Source organism: Ceratotherium simum, chromosome 34, assembly GCF_057802395.1.
Source record: "Ceratotherium simum simum isolate JZ-2026a chromosome 34, ASM5780239v1, whole genome shotgun sequence".
Taxonomy (NCBI): domain Eukaryota; kingdom Metazoa; phylum Chordata; class Mammalia; order Perissodactyla; family Rhinocerotidae; genus Ceratotherium; species Ceratotherium simum.
The window spans coordinates 5,962,044-5,978,995 of NC_141933.1; the positions used below are offsets into that span (position 1 = coordinate 5,962,044).

Consider the following 16,952-nt stretch of genomic DNA (forward strand, 5'->3'; position numbering starts at 1 on the left):
GTGCCCCCACACACACCTTGCCCCTGGTAACCACCAAACAGTTCTATCTGTCCGTATCTTGGTTTATCTTCCACATATGAGTGAAATCATGCAGTGTTTGTCTTTCTCTTTCTGGACAGAGTCCTCTTATCCTGGACCACACTTCCTCCAGCCCCATCTCTGCAGAGACCCCTCCCTTCCCAAGGAGAGCAGAGCAGGTGGGGGAGGCTACCTGCCCAGAGTCATAGCAAGGCTGGGCTTGGAACCAGGCCTCCTACCTCCCAACCTGCCCCCTCTGCCTTGGGGGTGACTCCTCCAAACCCTGATTTCCTCTCCCTTCCCCCAACATTAAACCATTTGGCATGGGTGGTCAGAGCACTTCTGTCTTCGGGGGTTACGGTGGAGGGCCTCAGGAAAGCAGGAGAGTGGCAGAACTGTGAGGGAGGCTGGGATTCCTGCTCCCTGCCTTGTGTGCCCGGATGAGGACCAAAACCAGCTCAGAGAAGCACTGGGACCTGCTCAGTTACCCAGCAAAGCACGGCGACACCTGCCATGCCGGGTTTAGGTGCGGTGCGCAAGGCTGGGGTCCTCTGGTCGTCGGAGGGGTGCAGAAGCACGTCGGGCAGTGACCACCCGGGCCACAGCGGGGGCGAGGGAGAGATGTGAGAATCCGATCAAGAGAAAGTGACACTTAAACCAACACCTAAGGAGTAGAAACTGCAGGAGACGGGGAGGAGGAGGGACGAGCTCCCGGCGGTTGGAAAGCAGGGCAAAAGTCTGGGGCTGGAGTCGGGGCCCAGGGAGCGGGAGGCGGCGGCGCGCGCCACCCCGCGGAACCAGGGGAAAGGCCCGGAGGGAGGCCGGGTACTCCTCCCGCGGCCCCTGACGCCCTCTGCCCTCTGGAGGGGCGCCCGACGGACCCCTAAACGCCAACTCCGCGCATCCTGGAGCACTTCCTGTGACAACAGGCAGACACCCCCACTCCCAAAGCCCGCAGTCAGGAAGGCCGGGGACGGTCGCCGGGCCGCGCGGGACCCAACCTGCTTCGGGACACACTCGCCGGACCATCCACCCAGCTCCGCCCCCGGCCCGAGCCCGCCCCCTGCGGGAAGCCCATGCCGCCGGGCCCCGCCCCAGCCTCGCCGTGCTGGCCCCGCCCCCGCCGCCGAGGCCCCGCCCCCTGGAAGGCCCCGCCCCCGCCGCCGGCGGAGCTCGGCGACCACGGGGCGGGGCGGGGCGTTCCGGCCAGCTCCTCCCGCGGCCCCCGCCGGGATTCCCGAGGGACCCCGGAGTGCGCGCGCCGCCCCGCCCCTTCCCTCGCCCGGCTCCGCGCCTGGGTGTCCCGGCCGCGTCCGGCCGGACATGCTGCCCGACTGCCTGTCGGCGGAGGGCGAGCAGCGCTGCCGGCGGCTGCTGGCGGGGGCCACGGCCCGGCTCCGCGCGCGGCCCGCCGCGGCCGCGGTGCTCGTGCCGCTGTGCTTGGTGCGCGGGGTCCCGGCGCTGCTCTACACGCTGCGGTCCAGCCGCCTGGCCGGGAGGCACAAGGGTGATGTCAGGTACACAGGCTGGGAGCTCCTCTCCCTTCTAGGAGGCTCCCGGAGACCGCGGGGACCGAGGGCAAGGCACTTAGCCTCCCCGAGCCTCGGTTTCCGCTTCTGTAGAATGGGTCTGGGGAGAACCCGTCCGCCCGCGGGCTGCGGCGGGGAGTCGGCTACCCGCGCGCCTCCGCCTAGAGCCTGGAGCCGCGGGTGCTCCGGTCCGGGAGCCGCCCTGGGTCCCTCGTAGCGCGTCCCGCACCAAACTCGGGCTGGGACATCTCTCTGAGCTGTGGCCACCCCTCTAAAAAGACAGGACCCTGCCCCCTGCTGGCAATTATGGGGAGATTCGGGTCCCCGAGCCGCGGAAGCGAGCTGGGCGGGGCACCGTAGGGTCAATGTCAGCACCGCTGGGGCCGCCATAGGCAGAATATTGGTGTCTGAGCCCCAGGCCCTTCTTGCCTCTGCTGCTAGACCCCCATCTCCTACCCCGGTGCCCAGGGCCTCTCTCCATTACCCCCACTGCTCAGGGAAGTAAACTGAGCCTCTGAGGTCGTGAGGCCTACCCCCGGCCTCACAGCAAACTAGCGGCAGAGGCAGCCCATGCTTAGGGGGGTCACTGGCCCTCTGCCCCAGCCAACACCCTCACCCCCGCCATGGCGGCAAGGGCCAGACTCCCTGTGCCTGTTCAGTTTCCCAGGCGGCAAGTGTGACCCCACTGACCGGGACGTGGTGCACACGGCCCTGAGGGAGACCCACGAGGAACTGGGCCTGGCTGTGCCTGAGGAGCATGTATGGGGCATCCTGCAGCCCACGCATGACCAGGTGAGCCCGCCAGGCCCTGAGGCCACCGCCAGCCCTTACCCCATTCACAACTCTGCTTGCCCTGGGCCAGGAGCCGGGACTTCAGGGAAACTGAAGACTCCCACAGGTGTAGAGTGCAGAGGAGCACCAGACACCTGCCTGGCAGTCGTGTTCCATTCCCTCACGACCTGCCGGGGAGGGGCCCGGGGTATATTATCCCCTTTTGGGGGGATACTGAGGCTCAGGTCCCAGGGGGAGGTGGCCCCAGGGTGAGCCAGCTCTGTTCAGCTTGGTGGACGAAGGTTGGGGAAGGCTTCACAGGCTGGGCAGGGATTGAAGGACAAGTGAGAGATTTTACAGTAGAAGTAAGGAAGGTTGTTCTAAGTGGAGGGAACAGCTGCCAAGGCCCAGAGGCCCGAACGGGTCTAGTGCATCTGGGGGACCTGAGTCAGCGTGGCTGGAGTGAGCCCCAGGGCAGGGGCCAGGGGGACTGCTGAAGGCCCCTGGATGGCAAGGTGAGGTCTTCCTCTCAGGCTCCCCTCCCCGACCCTAAAATCCCGCTGAGGCCAGGCCTGCCCTGACTGCCTGCCCTCCCACCCCAGCAAAAGGCCTCAGTGGTGCCGGTGCTTGCCAGCGTGGGCCCACTGGATCCCCAGAGCCTCAGGCCCAACCCCGAGGAGGTGAGCTGGGCAGGCTGGGGCCGGGTTGTCCCAATGCGGGGAGGCTGCAGCGGCCAGCCCTCCATCCACCGTCTCGCTGCCTGCTGCCCACAGGTGGACGAGGTGTTCGCACTGCCCCTGGCCCATCTGCTGCAGGCGAAGAATCAGGGCTACACCCACTTCCGCCAGGGCGGCCTCTTCAGCTACACACTGCCCGTCTTCCTGCACGGGCCACACCGGGTCTGGGGGATCACGGCTGTCATCACCGAGTTCACCCTGCAGCTGCTGGCACCTGGTGCCTACCAGCCCCGCCTGGCCATCCCTCAGCTGTCCAGGGGCTGAGGCCTGGCCCTCAGCAGCCCCTACCTTCGCGCTGCCAGGCCAGCTCCACTTCAGGACTGAATAAAGAGCCTTTACACCACTCTGGCAACTCTGTCTACTGCACTGGGGCCCTGACTTTGGCAGACCCCACCGGACAGCTGGCCTCCTGGTGGGGTGCCTCTGTCCAGTCATACTGTCACCCACAGCTGTGGACACTCACTGTGATACTTACTGTGTGCCAGGCACTTTGCGTCATTTCTCCCATATCAGCCTCACCACGGCCCCATGGTGAGGCCGACGCCGTCCCTGGCTGGTGTGATGGACCCAGGGACGACAGACACCTTGCCCAAGGTCACCCCAAGCAGGGGTTTGGACCAGGCCCTCTCTGACTCCAGAGCTGTCAGCTGCTGGGCTCTATGAGTCTCAGCTCACCCCTCCTGCCCCTCACCCCTCCTGCCCCCCTCCGTGCCTCCGACCCCGTGTCAGGCTCCAGGGATCCGGAGAGGAGCCCTGCGTGTTACTGCAGACCTCCGACACGCCGAGCCGTGCTGGGGCCACATCTGCAGACCAGCTGGATGCTGCCCTGCCCTCTGCAGGGATGCTCCGTCAGGGGAGACCTTAGACCAGATCACACAGATAATCGTGTGATTGCACATTCATTAATCACAGATAATAGTGGGACTATACATCAATCTGTAGACCAGGGTTCTGAGGGAGACTTGAAGGAGTGGGCAGTCCGACCTTGACATGGTGATCTGGGAAGACTTCTTGGGCAGTATTAGCCAAGACAAGTGACAGAAAACTCCACCCATTAGCTGACTTTGCCAAAAGAGGAATGGTGATTACAAACTCCAGAGACAACTATTGTCAGGCATGGCTGGATCCAGGGGCTGAGCAGTGCTCTTTCTCTTTCTGTGCTTCCCACCGTGTTGGCTTCACTCTCAGGAGCATTCTCTGCCCCACAGGGATGAAGGGTGAGGAGAGGGCAACAGCTCCAGGATGGCATGGCACCGGCATCCCATCAACAGAAAACAGCTGCCCTTTCTCAGCCAGTCTCACCCAGAATTGCACTTTACTGCCTGCCGTGGGTCACATGCCCTTCCCTGGGCTTGCCACGTGGCCTGCCGGATGTGGAATTCGTGGATTGGGAAGGTCTGGGGCACAGGCCTGGGGAGGAGGGTAAATCTCCTGGACTGAGAGTAGGGAAGGGGTGGCCCAAAGGACCACTGGGAAGAGAGGGAAGGGAAGGCTGACCAGGTGAAAACCAGCCAAGTTTCCCCACAGGGAGGGACTTGGAAACCAAAGGTGGCAGGAGCGGGCCAGGTCAAAGGGCAGAGGAGGTAGTGGGGCAGAAGGAGCAGCACATGCACGGACATGGGGGGTGCACGGGAACCAAGAGTGATGTGGAGGTGGGGGAAGGACCCCACCACTCGGGGCCGCTGCCGTGAGGTAGCCAGAGGACACGCCTTAGCAATGGGTTAGGATTTTATTCCAAGCCGGGAGAGGGAGAGAGATGGTGAAGGAGTCATGTTTTAAAAAGCTTGAGCTGGCTACTGCAAGGGGACCTGGTTGCAGATGCCCTCCTCCTGGGTGCCCCTCCTCCCCTGGCGCCCCTCCCCCTCTCCACACAAGCCCTCCCTTCTCACCTTCCCATGCACCCCCTCCACCCCTCCCCCTCCCCACACGCCTCCCCACATGCTCCCTCCCCTGCACCCGTCCCTTCTCACCTACCCTTTCCTCCCCACACACCCCTCCCATTGCCCCTCACACCCCTTGTGGCACCTCTGGCCCTCCAGCCTCCTCACCTGGGAGCAGGGCCACATGACAGTGGTAAAAATAACTCTCTGACAGTGTGTGAATGGGGAGGGGAGGGGGGCGAGGGAGGAGGAGGGAGGCTGACCCCCCCCAGCACTGGGGAACAGAGCCTCGGGGTAGAGGGCAGGCAGGTGCTGGTCTCCTGAGCTCTGGAGTTGGGTTCTGAGCACCCCCAGTCCCGCTCCCCCTACTCACTCACAGCCTTGCTCACACGGCTGCCTCTGTCAGGCGCACAGCTGGGGCCAGCATCGAACCAGACCAGCTGGAGGAGCTCTCGGAGGGTAAGTAGCCCAGCTGGCCTGACCGCCAGCGCACCGGCTCCCCATCCGGGCCGGAGTCCCTACTTCTCCCCCGAACTCGCCTTGACCCTGCGCTCCGTCCTCAGGTCCCGGCTGCCAACCTGGACCCCCCGTCGGCGCCCTCAGTGATGCCTCTTGGCCCTGTCTCGTTGGCCTGGTGCGTTCCCCTCATCTCCAGTCTGCAGGGACTTCTCTGAGTCCCCGCCCCCCTGTCCTTGCCCCCATGACAGGCATGGCGGCGGCAAGCCGGGGGCGGCCACAGCGGGTGAGCATGCAGGAGCACATGGCCATCGACGTGAGCCCGGGCCCCATCCGGCCCATCCACCTCATTTCCGACTACTTCCCGCACTTCTACCCGTTTGCGGAGCCCGCCCAGCACGCCCCAGGCCCACGCGCTGCAGTGACTCCCGCCATCCACTCTGCACCCCAGCCGCAATCCGACCCAGAACCAGAGGGAGACTCAGATGACAGCAGTGAGTTGGGGTGGGGGACAAGGGGGACACCCCGTGCCCAGCCCAGCCAGGATGGCATCTGGGGCACCCCAGGCATTGACTGGGGAGGGGGAGGGCAAGAGGCATTGTGTTGTGGGGGGGCGGTGAGGTAGGAGCTGACCCTGCCTGCACCCCCGCCCTTAGCTGCCCTGGGCACCCTCGAGTTCACGCTTCTTTTTGACGCGGACAACAGTGTGCTGCACTGCACCGCTCATCGTGCCAAGGTGAGGATGGGGGCGGGGGTCCCTGGCCCGTGGGCCTGGGGTGCAGGCCTGCCCCACATCCACTGTCTGTTCCTAGGGCCTCAAGCCACCTGCCTCAGGCTCCATGGACACCTATGTCAAAGCCAACCTCCTGCCTGGGGCCAGCAAGGTGAGGCGAGCCCCAGGCCCTGCTACTGCCCCTTGGCCACACACCCAGCCTGGAGCACCCACCTGGCCCTGCCCTACTTCTCCCCTTCAAGGCCTGGACATCAGGCCTGGAGCTCCCCATTGCCCGGATGGGCAACTGGGGGCCCTGTCAGGGAGGCGGGCCAGTGTAGGTCCCTGGGCCCGAGGAGGCCCTGACCCACCCTGCCGGGCCCCCAGGCCAGCCAGTTGCGGACATGCACGGTTCGGGGCACAAGGGGGCCCGTCTGGGAGGAGACACTCACCTATCACGGCTTCACCCGCCAGGACGCTGGGTGCAAGACCCTGCGGTAAGGATCGGGCCTGGGCCTCGAGGGGGCGGGGCGGAGGGGGCTTGCCTGGCCAGGTCTGACCTGGGCGGCCTCCAGGCTGTGCGTGTGTGAGGACCCGCGGCTGCGTCGACTGCGGCGGGTACCTCCCCTGGGGGAGCTCCGAGTGCCCCTGAGGAAGCTGGTGCCCAACCGAGCCCGCAGCTTCGACGTGTGCCTGGAGAAGCGGAGGCTGGTGAGTGGAGCTGGCGTCCAAGGTGGGGCTTCAGGGGCCAGGAACCTTGTGATGGGGGAGCTGGAGATGGGAGGAGCAGGGAGGGGGCACTGGGCAGTATCCAGCCAAGGTGACCAGGCTCTCTGTTCTTTCAGACCAAGAGACCTAAGAGCCTGGACATAGCCCGTGGCATGTCCCTGTATGAGGAGGTGGGTAGGACGGTGGGACCCAGCAGGGAGGGGGGTGGGCAGGCCTGGGGTGGTCCAGGCTGAAGTGGGTCACGCAGGGACCAAGATGGGCTGGGCAGGGGTCCAGGCCCAGGGAGGCTTGGAGAAACTGAGGCCCTCTCTCTCATGGGCCCTGTGGGTACTCGTTGCCCAGGGGAACAGCCAGTTCCCAGTGGCAGGGCAGAGGGTGACTCCCCTGCCAGGGCAGCCCCGCGATGCTGTGGGGCGCAGACACTCAGGCCACCTTGAGGCAGAGGCTGGAACTGGTGGGATTTGTCTCTGTTCCAAGATGGGAGGTCAAGGTCCAGGAAAGAATGGATAGGAGTGGGGCTCCCTGGCTGCTAGGTCAGCCACTGGGGCAGGTAGCCCTAGACAGGCCCTTGTCAGGAGGCAGTGAAGGTGACTACAGGGGGCCCCATGGGAGACCAAAGACCTGGCCAGAACCCCTGGGGCCCAGCAGGGGTGTGGCATCCGCAAGGCTGAGGCAGCAAGGTCCCATGGAAGGGCCAGGTGCTGCTGCCCTGCCCCCTGGTGGAGCCACAAGTTGCTGCAGCTGCTGATTAGCCAACGCCAGGCGAGTCCCACCAATGTGGGACTCCCACTTCCTGCCCCAGACCCCACACACAGCAGCGCCAGAGCACACGGTGGGTGCTCACGGAGCGCTCCCTTACTGAGAACTGACTATGAGCCAGGTGGTCGGGCTTTCTGCCAACCAAATGGAATACTACGATAAGTGTGGGAGTGGGACATTCTTCCCAGACGCCCTCCGAGTCCCTCTGGAAGCACCAGGGGCCGAGTGTGGCAGAGGACATTCAGGATCTGGTCCCCTGGGTGATGGGGGTGAAGAGGGTGGGTTTTGTAGCTGAAGAGCCCCGTATGTCCCTGGATGGAGAACAGCATCTCACAGCTGCTTCCGTGACACGGGGCTTGCCCTGCAGGAGAATAGTGATGGGCACATGGTGGGAGGCCACTTGGGAAGCTCCTGGCACGTCTGTGGTACTCAGAGACATCACTTTCCTTCTCCTCCATGAGAGATGCACTGAACTGACCAGTCACATGGCCTGAGCAGGCCCCAGAGGGTACAGCTGTCCTGTAAGTTCCCTTCCAGGGCACTAGGCCAGTGACTGTTTTTGGAAATTGAATCATGCAATTAAATGGTTGGCCCTGATTTCTTTGCAGCCAGTCTGAATTCTCACATCCAGGCCGACATGGGTAGGTGGGTGGGCTTTGGGCTGTGCTGGGGCTGACCCCCACCCACCCTTGCAGGAAGAGGTGGAGGCTGAGGCGGCCGGGGAGGAACGCGGGCGCATCCTGCTCTCACTGTGCTACAGCTCTCAGCGGGGCGGCCTGCTGGTGGGCGTGCTGCGCTGCGCCCACCTTGCCCCCATGGACGCCAACGGCTACTCGGACCCCTTCGTCCGCCTGTGAGTGTGAATGGGTGGGACAGGTGGGCAGCAGGGGCTCACCTCTCCAGAGCCACATCTAATCCTCCCCTCCCCTCCCCAATCAGCTTCCTGCATCCAAACGTGGGGAAGAAATCTAAATACAAGACCAGTGTTCGGAAGAAGACCCTGAACCCCGAGTTCAACGAGGTAGGACAGGGCTGGGTGGAGGCCGTCCTGGCTCAGTCAGAAAGTGCAGGTCCCAGCTAACCTGAGCCACTCACCTGCCTGAGCCTGTTTCTGAAGCTGCGAAGGACCCACGGCCACCTCCTTCCTGCCTTTCTGCCCCCTTCCCTGCAGGAATTCTTCTATGCAGGCCCCAGAGAGGAGCTGGCCCAGAAGACGCTGCTCGTGACTGTATGGGACTATGACCTGGCCACGGCTGACGACTTCATTGGTGAGTGGGAATGCAGGGAATCTGGGGTGTGGGGCCCAATGGGCTCCTACACGGCTCCTGACCCCATCCCCCAACCCAGGCGGGGTGCAGCTGAGTGGCCGGGCCAGTGGGGAGTGCCAGCAGCACTGGCGTGAGTGCCTGGGCCACAGTGACCGCCGGCTGGAGCTGTGGCACCCGCTGGACGGTGCACCCCTCCAGCTCAGCGACTAGCAGCGGCACATGGCCCTGCTCACTGCTGCTCCCCTAAACTGACCCACGGACGTCTCCAGAGCTGGGAGGACCTGGGGCTGCCTCACCCACCGCGCCCAGTCCCTAGTCCATTGTTTCCTCCCTTCCCCCCTTTCAAATTCACCCCACTGCCAAATCATGAAGCAAGAATAAACCTCTCCTCCAAACCAGACTGCCGAGCCTGTTCTTTCCCTTCCCATCACCTCACAGGGCAGACTGGCCCCGTTCTCCTTGCTCCCCTCTCCAGGGTCCCAGGTCTGGACCCCAGGCCACAGCTTTCCCCTCACCACACCCGGGAAAGCCTGCCTGCCCGCCCCTGCCTCCTGCACTGAGGAATGGGTGCCCAGGATGCCCTAGGACAGACTGACCCACAGGAGGCCAAGGTGTGGATTCACGACATGACCTTGAGCTGGCCTGTCCCTCCCAAGCCCCCAGGTCTGTCAGGGAAACAGGCCTCCAGGAGTAGTGGGCCATGGTGGCAGGGTGAGGACAAGGCCACAGAGAAGCTACAACAGAGGAGAGGGCAGCACCTGTTTTATTGGCCAGCCATTGGACAGACGGACACCAGCCCAGGGCGACGGGCTCAGGAGGCAGCTTGCCTGGCCTGGTGCTGCTGGGCAAACTGCTGCATCCGCTCCTCGAGCTCTGGCCGGAAGTGGCGGATCAGGCCCTGGGGGTGGGCGGCAGCATGTGATGCGGGGTCTGAAAATCCCCCAATGCCCTAGGCTCCCAGCACCCGAGCCGAGTGGCACGCAGCAGGGCAGCAAGTACCTGCACGGGCCAGGCGGCCCCGTCGCCCAGCGCACAAATGGTGTGGCCCTCTATCTGCTTGCTGATCTCCCACAGGGAGTCGATCTCGGCCGGCTGGGCGTCCCCCCGCACGAAGCGGGCCATCACCTTGTTCATCCAGTCCACACCTGCAGGCACGGCAGCGAGAGGGCCTGATGGTCTCCCCAAGGTGGGGCGTGGGGGTGGCGCTCGAGGGGTGCAGGCCACATGAGGGGTGGGCTAAGAGAAGCCACAGCAGGCTGGGAAGCAGCAGCTGTTTACTCAGGGTCCAGGGCCCACTCCACCTTTGTCCTGTGCTGGACCCAGGCCCTGGCTAAGTCACAGAGAAAGGCACCACCCAGCCCGGGGTGCTCACCCTCGCGGCATGGGGTGCACTGGCCACAGCTCTCATGCTTGTAGAACTCAATGAGGCGGGCGATGGCTTTCACAACGTCTGTCTGGGGCGACAAGGGACAGTGAGCAGGCACCTAAGGACTGAACCTGAGCCCCCCAGCAGCACCCCCTCTCCTGATTCCAATGGCATTCTGGGCACCTCCTCCACCCTCCCTGCACTGCCCAGACTCCACGGGCATTCCCCCCAGAGCAGCGTTACTCCCTTCCTCTCCCACCTCACTGTATCTCAGGCTGCAGGAACTGGGACCTGAGAGCTGGCAGGAGTTCTCAGAGAAGCCCAGGAGGGGTGCTAAGCAGGCTGGCATAAGGCAGGGACTGGGTGGGGGGTGAGTTCCAGCCCTTACCGAGCGGTCCATGACGATCACCGCGGCCGTGCCCAGGCCCGTCTGTGCCTGCACCAGCGCGTCGAAGTCCATTAGCACCGTCTCACACACAGACTTGGGGATCAGTGGGGTGGACGAGCCGCCGGGGATCACAGCAAGGAGGTTGTCCCAGCCACCTGTGACACCCCCTGGGGCCCCAGTCAGTCCCCAAAAGGATGGATGATCAGGGCTAGGGCTGGCACACCCTTGTCAGCCCCCACCCCAGCCCCGGCTCCTGAGGCCCTCCCACTCCTGGCTCTCTTCACAGACACCCTGGCCTGTCCCCCACCTGGCTGGCCCCAGGCCTCACCGGCATGCTTTTCAATCAGTTCCTTCAGCGGCACAGACATCTCCTCCTCCACGGTGCAAGGGTGGTTAACGTGGCCAGAGATGTTGAACAGTTTGGTGCCCGAGTTGCGCTCGCGGCCGAAGCTGGCAAACCATGCACCCCCGCGGCGGCAGATAGTGGGAGACACGGCCACTGTCTCCACATTGGCCACAGTTGTGGGGCAGCCGAACACTCCTGCGGGGCAAATGGGACAAGAGACTGGCGGCTGCCAACAGGTGGGGACGGGTTGGGGCTGGTTTCCTGGCCGTGGGGTCTGTCCCAGGTTCTTGCTCCCATGGCAGAGAGCCCCACTTTCACCCCTTTATCATTCTCATCCCCCACTGGAGCCCAAAGTCCAGCAGGAGCTGCATCACCTTGTTCACCACTCTGCCCCTAGCTCCCGGAGGGCTGGAGGGAACCTGGCTGTCTGCCGTGAGGGCAGAGGCAGCATGAGAGACTGCAGGTGGCACTGGTAGAGTTCTATGTTACCTCCCTACTCTCTGTGCCTGGCCCCCAGTCCAGCAGGAACTCAGAAATTCCCTAAGAACTACCAGTGGGAACCTGAACCCTGATCCCGGGCTCCACAGGACAGAGACAAGGCCCAGGATCGGGCCAGGTCTTACCCACGTCTGCAGGGAAGGGCGGCTTCAGGCGGGGCTTGCCCTGCTTGCCCTCAAGGGACTCGATGAGCGCTGTCTCCTCCCCGCAGATGTAGGCCCCAGCCCCGCGCACCACGAACACATCAAAATCGTAGCCGGAGCCGCAGGCGTTCTTGCCAATCAGACCAGCCTCATAGGCCTCTCGGATGGCCACCTGTGGAGAGGGGTGTGAGGGCACCGGCCCTGAGAGCCTGGGGACACCGTGTTTTGGAGGGCGGGGTACCGGCCCAGTGAGCCCATCACCAAAGTCCAGGGCGAAAGCTCCCTTTGGACATGACCAGAGTGTCCCAGGACACTCTGGGAGAGGGGTGAGGATTTTTACAGTGTGCATGCTACTTGTGTAATAACATTTAACAAAATCCTCCAACTACAAGTAAAAGAAAGACTTTAAGAATATAACGAAAATTTTAACAAGTAGTTTCTCCAGGTGGTGGATCTGTGGGAGATTTTTTTTTTTATGCATGTGGTTTCCTAACTTTATAACGTGTTAAGTACTGCTTCTGTAGTAGAAGAAAAGACCCTTGAGGTTTATTTTAAACTATGTAATAATAATAACCCTTATACATCACGCTCCTACATGCCAAGCACTGTTCCAGGTGCTATTCCCATACCCCTCATCGCTGCCGGATAGGAGCCTAATGGAAAGGTGTGAGACTCTGGCCCTGGACCAATCGATACAGACGTCACCAAGCTGCGAATTCCTGAAATGACCTCTTGACTCTTTTGCAGGAAAAATGCCTGAATGTGAATCCCCCAGCCCAATCCCACCCAGGAGTCCTGGAAGGCCTCCCCAGTTGAGGCTCTGGAGGACACAGGAGGAGCCCAGAGAAGGAGACTTGGGGGATCATGTCCCGTTCATGATACATGCAGGGGTGGTCACCCCTCACCCAGTCTGACCTCAGACAGATCAGGTGCTAAATCTAAGAACCACTATCCAGGTGAGCAGGCTTGTGAGTCACACTGAGCGCCTCCTCCCCTGCTGATGGACCCCCCCCGTCCACCTGCAGATTGGAGGCCTCGTTGTAGAATTCCCCGCGGACGTAGATGTAGGCTGCACGGGCGCCCATGGCCCGGCCCCCAACCAGGCAGCCTTCCACCAGTTTGTGGGGATCGTGGCGCATGATCTCCCGGTCCTTGCAGGTGCCCGGCTCCCCCTCATCCGCGTTCACCACCAGATACTTGGGCCTGTGGGGCCAGCAGGTTGGTCAGGCTATGGGCCATCAGGGCTGGGCCGTCAACCACATGCCACCCCACTCCACCCAGGGAAGCCTCAAAGATGTCTCCTCTGACAGCCAATCCCTCTCTGCCCTCCCAACATGTTCCCAGGGGCTCTGCTTGCTCACCACCAATGACAGGGAGCTCACTGACTATTCCATCTGTGGGTGGCTATGAGCACAGGAAAGGTCTTTGTTCTGCTAAATCCAGCTGTCTCTCCTTGTGCTTTCCCAAGAGCCCAAATTCTGCTCTTGGTCACAAAGAGCCTTCCTGAACCTCCACGACATCTCTGGGGCCAAAAAGAAGTAAAGTAGCTAATGTTTATCGTTTGCTTTCTATGTGCCAACCAATGTGCAGGCCAAAAGCTGTACAAACATTATCTCATTAATCCTTGCACAATTATTATATCAATTTACAAAATAAATTTTAAAAAACCCAAAACAACTGAGGTTCAAAAAGGTTAGGAGACTGCCCAAAAGTATGATGTGCGGAAGGCAGAGCTAGGAATTGATCAATTAAGTCTGCCTGACAAAATCTTGTGTTGATTCTGCTACCCCTCAAGTCTCTCCTAAGGAAGACCAGAGAGAATTCAGTCCCATCTAATTAAGCTCTGGTAACACTTTCCCATTTCATTCACTCTTAGTTTCCAAGGAAACAGAGCAAAGGCCCGGGCAGCCCCAGCCACCCCCAAGGTCTCTCCTGCAACCCCATCGCTGCCTCCCTACACACACCTGCCATCTGAGGGCTTATTCATGAAGCTCCACTTGAGGCCAGTGGGGAAGCCAGCGCCTCCACGGCCCCGCAGGCCCGACGTCTTGACCTCACCCAGGATCCAGTCAGGCCCCTTCAGCAGGATCTCTTTTGTCTTGTACCAGTCGCCCCGGCTCTGGGCACCTTTCAGCCTGGACAGAGTGGGGAAGGCAGTGAAGGGGAGGCTCTGCCCCAGGACCCACCAGGCTAAGGGCAGTCTCACCTCCAGTCATGGCGGCCATACAGGTTGGTGAAGATCCGGTCTTCATCCTTCAGCGAGCCAAATGAGGTTTTCTTGGGCGCTGTCTGGGGACACAGAGGGTCAGGAGGCCCAACAAAGCCGTGGGACCGCGAGGGGCCAGGCCAGAAGCTAAGGACTCTTGGGTCCCCCTGATTAAAAGGGGCTAGGCTGGAGAGTCAGTAGGGGCCTAAACCTAGGAACCCTCTGTAGCATCACAGCTACCACCGCCACTAAGTAAGCACTTCCTGGTTAGCAGGCTAAGCATTTTACATCCAAACCCCATTTCATCCTCCTAACTCTGAGACAGGAATGATTTCCTCCATTTCACAAAGGAGGAAACTGAGGCTCAGAGCAAAATGAACTTATGGAAGGGCGCACAGCCAAAAGCAGCAGATGGAATTTGAGCTCAAGTCTGTCCGGGCCAAAGCCCACACCTGAACCACAGGACCACACTACCTCCCTGAGCCCAGTGTGATGTCGTGTCCATTTAGTTATCTGGCTGTCCTGCTGGACCAAAACTTCGTTAGGCCAGAGCCTTATGTTACTGACTCTGCCGGAGGCAAAATGCATTTACTGATGGAAAAGAAATGCCTCCTGGGGCTGGGACACAAAGGTGATGGAGGGAGGCCCACTTGGGATAAAACTGACCAAGAGAGGTGGGGGCTGGAATTTCACATGACCCAGTGGCGAGTGCCCCAGCTGAGGGCTAAGGGGACCTGGTTCCAGACTCCCATCCACTTAAAAGCCACTGCAGGGAGCAAAGCGCTGGACGAGGGGGAGTCAGGCGACGCACATCCCTCTCCAAAGCTGTTTCCTGCATCTGTAAAATGGGGCAACGACTCCCTCACGCCCTACAAGGTTGTGGCAACGGAGGAATGAGACAAGGACACTTTGCCACCTGCAAAACTTCCCGCTCTGCCGCGGGGCTGTTAAATAAGAGAAGCTAAGGAGCCGGAGGGCTGGGGGGAAGCCGTTCCTCTTCTACTCCCAGGCCGAAGCGGGGACCTTCCTGCCGGGCTGGGGAGATGAGGCGGCCTCTCCAGAAGGCACTACAGACCCAAGGGACCGCGCGCACAGAGCCGCGGCAGCGAAACCCGGCCCGCGAACACCCCTGGCCTGAGCCAGGCCGGGCCTCACCGTGTCGCCGCTGAAACGCACAGACACCCGCGCGGGGAGCGACGCGCCGAGCAGCCGCCGTGCCGCCAGCATCGCGGGGGCCAGCACGGTCACCTCCCGCTGTCACCTTCACGGCTCTGAGGCTGAGGACCCAGCGCAACCCAAACGCTAGGCGGCGCACAGGAAGAACGTCACGAACCCTAGCCCCGGTGGCGCGCCCAAGCTTCCCTGCGCCTCTGCCGCCCCGCCCTCGGCCCCGCCTCCTCCCAGGAGGGCGGAGAGGCCGGAAGTAGACTCTCTGTAGCTGAGGCTGCTGGGGGATGTAGTCCCGCCGGCCTCCGGCCCGCCTTCCTCCCTCCGCGGGGCTGGCACTTACTTCCCTGCTCGCCTGCTCGGCTTCTTCGCGCTAGCCTCCGGATCCCCGCCCCCTTTCAAACCCCAAGTAAACAAACCTCGCATGTCCCTTCTGCAGGGTTCTAGTGTTTTCCACTTTCTACAGGTTCCGCATTTAGCGTGCACCTGCTGTATGCACAAGGTATGGGGGGGGAGGAGGAGGAATCAGGCCGGTTACAGTCTGACCCTCTTGACTACCTTGTAGTTATTCTGGCCCAGGCCAAGCCCTCTCAGACTGTGATCTCCCCCAGTCCCACCCCGGGCACCCTTGGGCTCAAGGAAGGGATTGCTGATTAGCCGCAGAGAGCCGAGGCCGCTCCAGAGACAGGCAGGGGGTTGTTGGTGGAGGTCTTCCCAGAGGAGGTGTGTCTAGAGTCCTAGGTTGGGGTGAGGCTAGAGGGTGGAGATGGTCAGTAGATAGCACAAGCTCTCACAGCCGTTCCCTCCTCGGCCCCGTCAGGAGAGTCCGGCACTTGGCACTCCTGTTCAAAATCCTGGAATGGCCCCTACTGCCTTCGTAATCAGACCCTGGCCTGGCATTTAAGGACTCCATCCCTCCCCCATAGGGTCATCAGGCCCAGGCCACATCAGGTCCCTCCTGCCCCCCAGGACCGCTTCCTCTTGGGGCTGTAGGGCATTAGTGTGGCTATACCCCCCATACAGGTGCTCCCTTGACCTGAGAGGTCCTCTGTCCCTTGCCTCCTGGGGGAGTCCTGGAAGCCTGATTCACTCTTGTCTTTCTTCAGTTCTCTGGAACCCTTTGACTCTGAGACCTTGCCCTGGTCCTGTGATAAGTCTGTCCTTTTTGATCTTCTCTTCGCAGCTCTTCTATTCTCTTGTCCTGTAATCATCCTTTCTTATCGCTTGAGAAATGTGCTATTTACAAAACCTCATTTGCCCTTATTTTGTCATATACTCCCCACAGCAACCCTGGATAATGTTAACTCCATTGTATACATGGAAAATATGGAGGACCATGGGGGTTTCATCTCTGTTAACGGGCATGAGGCTGCCAAGGGGTAGAGCTGGAATCCAACCCAGGCCTTTCCTCCTTCCCAGAGCCCCCCGCACACAGCAAACCCACAGAGCAGCTGACACACGTGTGACCGTCATTGCAGGATGTCAGTGGTGTTCCCAAAAGAGGCCCCAAGAGCATGGGCACCTTGTCTGAGGTCTCACAGCTGGGCAGGGCGGTACCAGGCCCAGGGCCCAGCAGTCCTGGCTCCCAGCCCTGGGGTCCCTCTCCTGGGCAGGGAAAGAGATTGCCCAGATAGCGCTGGGGATTACACGGCTAATCCAGGGCTCAGACCTGAATCCGTGGATCCCTCCTTCTGGGGCAGGAGAAGGGGGGTTGGATGGAGCCAGAGGGTGGATTCCTAACTCATCCCTCCCTAACCGTGTCAAGGGAACACCAGGCCGTGGGGAGAAGGCAGCCTGGGGATGCTGCGGATGGGAGAAGGCTGGGTGTGGGGTGATGGGAAATGGAGAGTAAGGAGCAGGATCTCCTGTTCATCTAGCCCAGGCTCTGTGCCAGCCACTTGCCATGTGTTATCTCCTTAATCCTCCCTCAACCCAGGGCGTAGGAGTGATGAGCCCCTGTTTTCAGAAGAGGACAGAGT

General features: G+C 61.7%; 3 protein-coding genes across 6 annotated transcripts; 2 read left to right on the forward strand and 1 right to left on the reverse strand.

Moving 5' to 3' along the window:
* The first annotated feature begins 1,284 nt into the window (after nucleotides 1-1,284).
* On the forward strand, nucleotides 1,285-3,619 carry NUDT8 (nudix hydrolase 8). Of its 2 annotated transcripts, XM_087422557.1 has the most exons (4): nucleotides 1,289-1,535; nucleotides 2,207-2,339; nucleotides 2,921-2,998; nucleotides 3,092-3,576. In XM_087422557.1, exons 1-4 carry the CDS (start codon nucleotides 1,342-1,344, stop codon nucleotides 3,317-3,319), a joined length of 633 nt encoding a protein of 210 aa, XP_087278683.1. In that variant the 5' UTR covers nucleotides 1,289-1,341; the 3' UTR covers nucleotides 3,320-3,576. The 2 variants fall into 2 exon arrangements, with proteins under 2 accessions (XP_087278684.1, XP_087278683.1); XM_087422558.1 differs by lacking the exon at nucleotides 2,921-2,998 and having other exon boundaries at nucleotides 1,285-1,535; nucleotides 3,092-3,619.
* Nucleotides 3,620-5,223: 1,604 nt separating this feature from the next.
* Nucleotides 5,224-9,253, forward strand: LOC101409181 (double C2-like domain-containing protein gamma). Of its 3 annotated transcripts, XM_004437717.3 has the most exons (11): nucleotides 5,226-5,394; nucleotides 5,499-5,885; nucleotides 6,048-6,127; nucleotides 6,204-6,275; nucleotides 6,491-6,600; nucleotides 6,679-6,814; nucleotides 6,949-7,002; nucleotides 8,287-8,444; nucleotides 8,531-8,612; nucleotides 8,763-8,859; nucleotides 8,939-9,253. In XM_004437717.3, exons 2-11 carry the CDS (start codon nucleotides 5,636-5,638, stop codon nucleotides 9,067-9,069), a joined length of 1,170 nt encoding a protein of 389 aa, XP_004437774.2. In that variant the 5' UTR covers nucleotides 5,226-5,394; nucleotides 5,499-5,635; the 3' UTR covers nucleotides 9,070-9,253. The 3 variants fall into 3 exon arrangements, with proteins under 3 accessions (XP_087278679.1, XP_004437774.2, XP_087278680.1); XM_087422553.1 differs by having other exon boundaries at nucleotides 5,224-5,394; nucleotides 8,763-9,253; XM_087422554.1 differs by lacking the exon at nucleotides 5,226-5,394 and having other exon boundaries at nucleotides 5,441-5,885; nucleotides 8,763-9,253.
* A 351-nt stretch (nucleotides 9,254-9,604) lies between these two features.
* On the reverse strand, nucleotides 9,605-15,123 carry NDUFV1 (NADH:ubiquinone oxidoreductase core subunit V1). Its single transcript, XM_004437715.2, has 10 exons — nucleotides 14,962-15,123; nucleotides 13,807-13,889; nucleotides 13,565-13,735; nucleotides 12,620-12,803; nucleotides 11,583-11,772; nucleotides 10,942-11,154; nucleotides 10,614-10,780; nucleotides 10,232-10,313; nucleotides 9,859-10,004; nucleotides 9,605-9,757 (listed from the first exon to the last, which is right to left on the reverse strand). Exons 1-10 carry the CDS (start codon nucleotides 15,031-15,033, stop codon nucleotides 9,671-9,673), a joined length of 1,395 nt encoding a protein of 464 aa, XP_004437772.1. The 5' UTR covers nucleotides 15,034-15,123; the 3' UTR covers nucleotides 9,605-9,670.
* Between the last annotated feature and the right edge of the window lie 1,829 nt (nucleotides 15,124-16,952).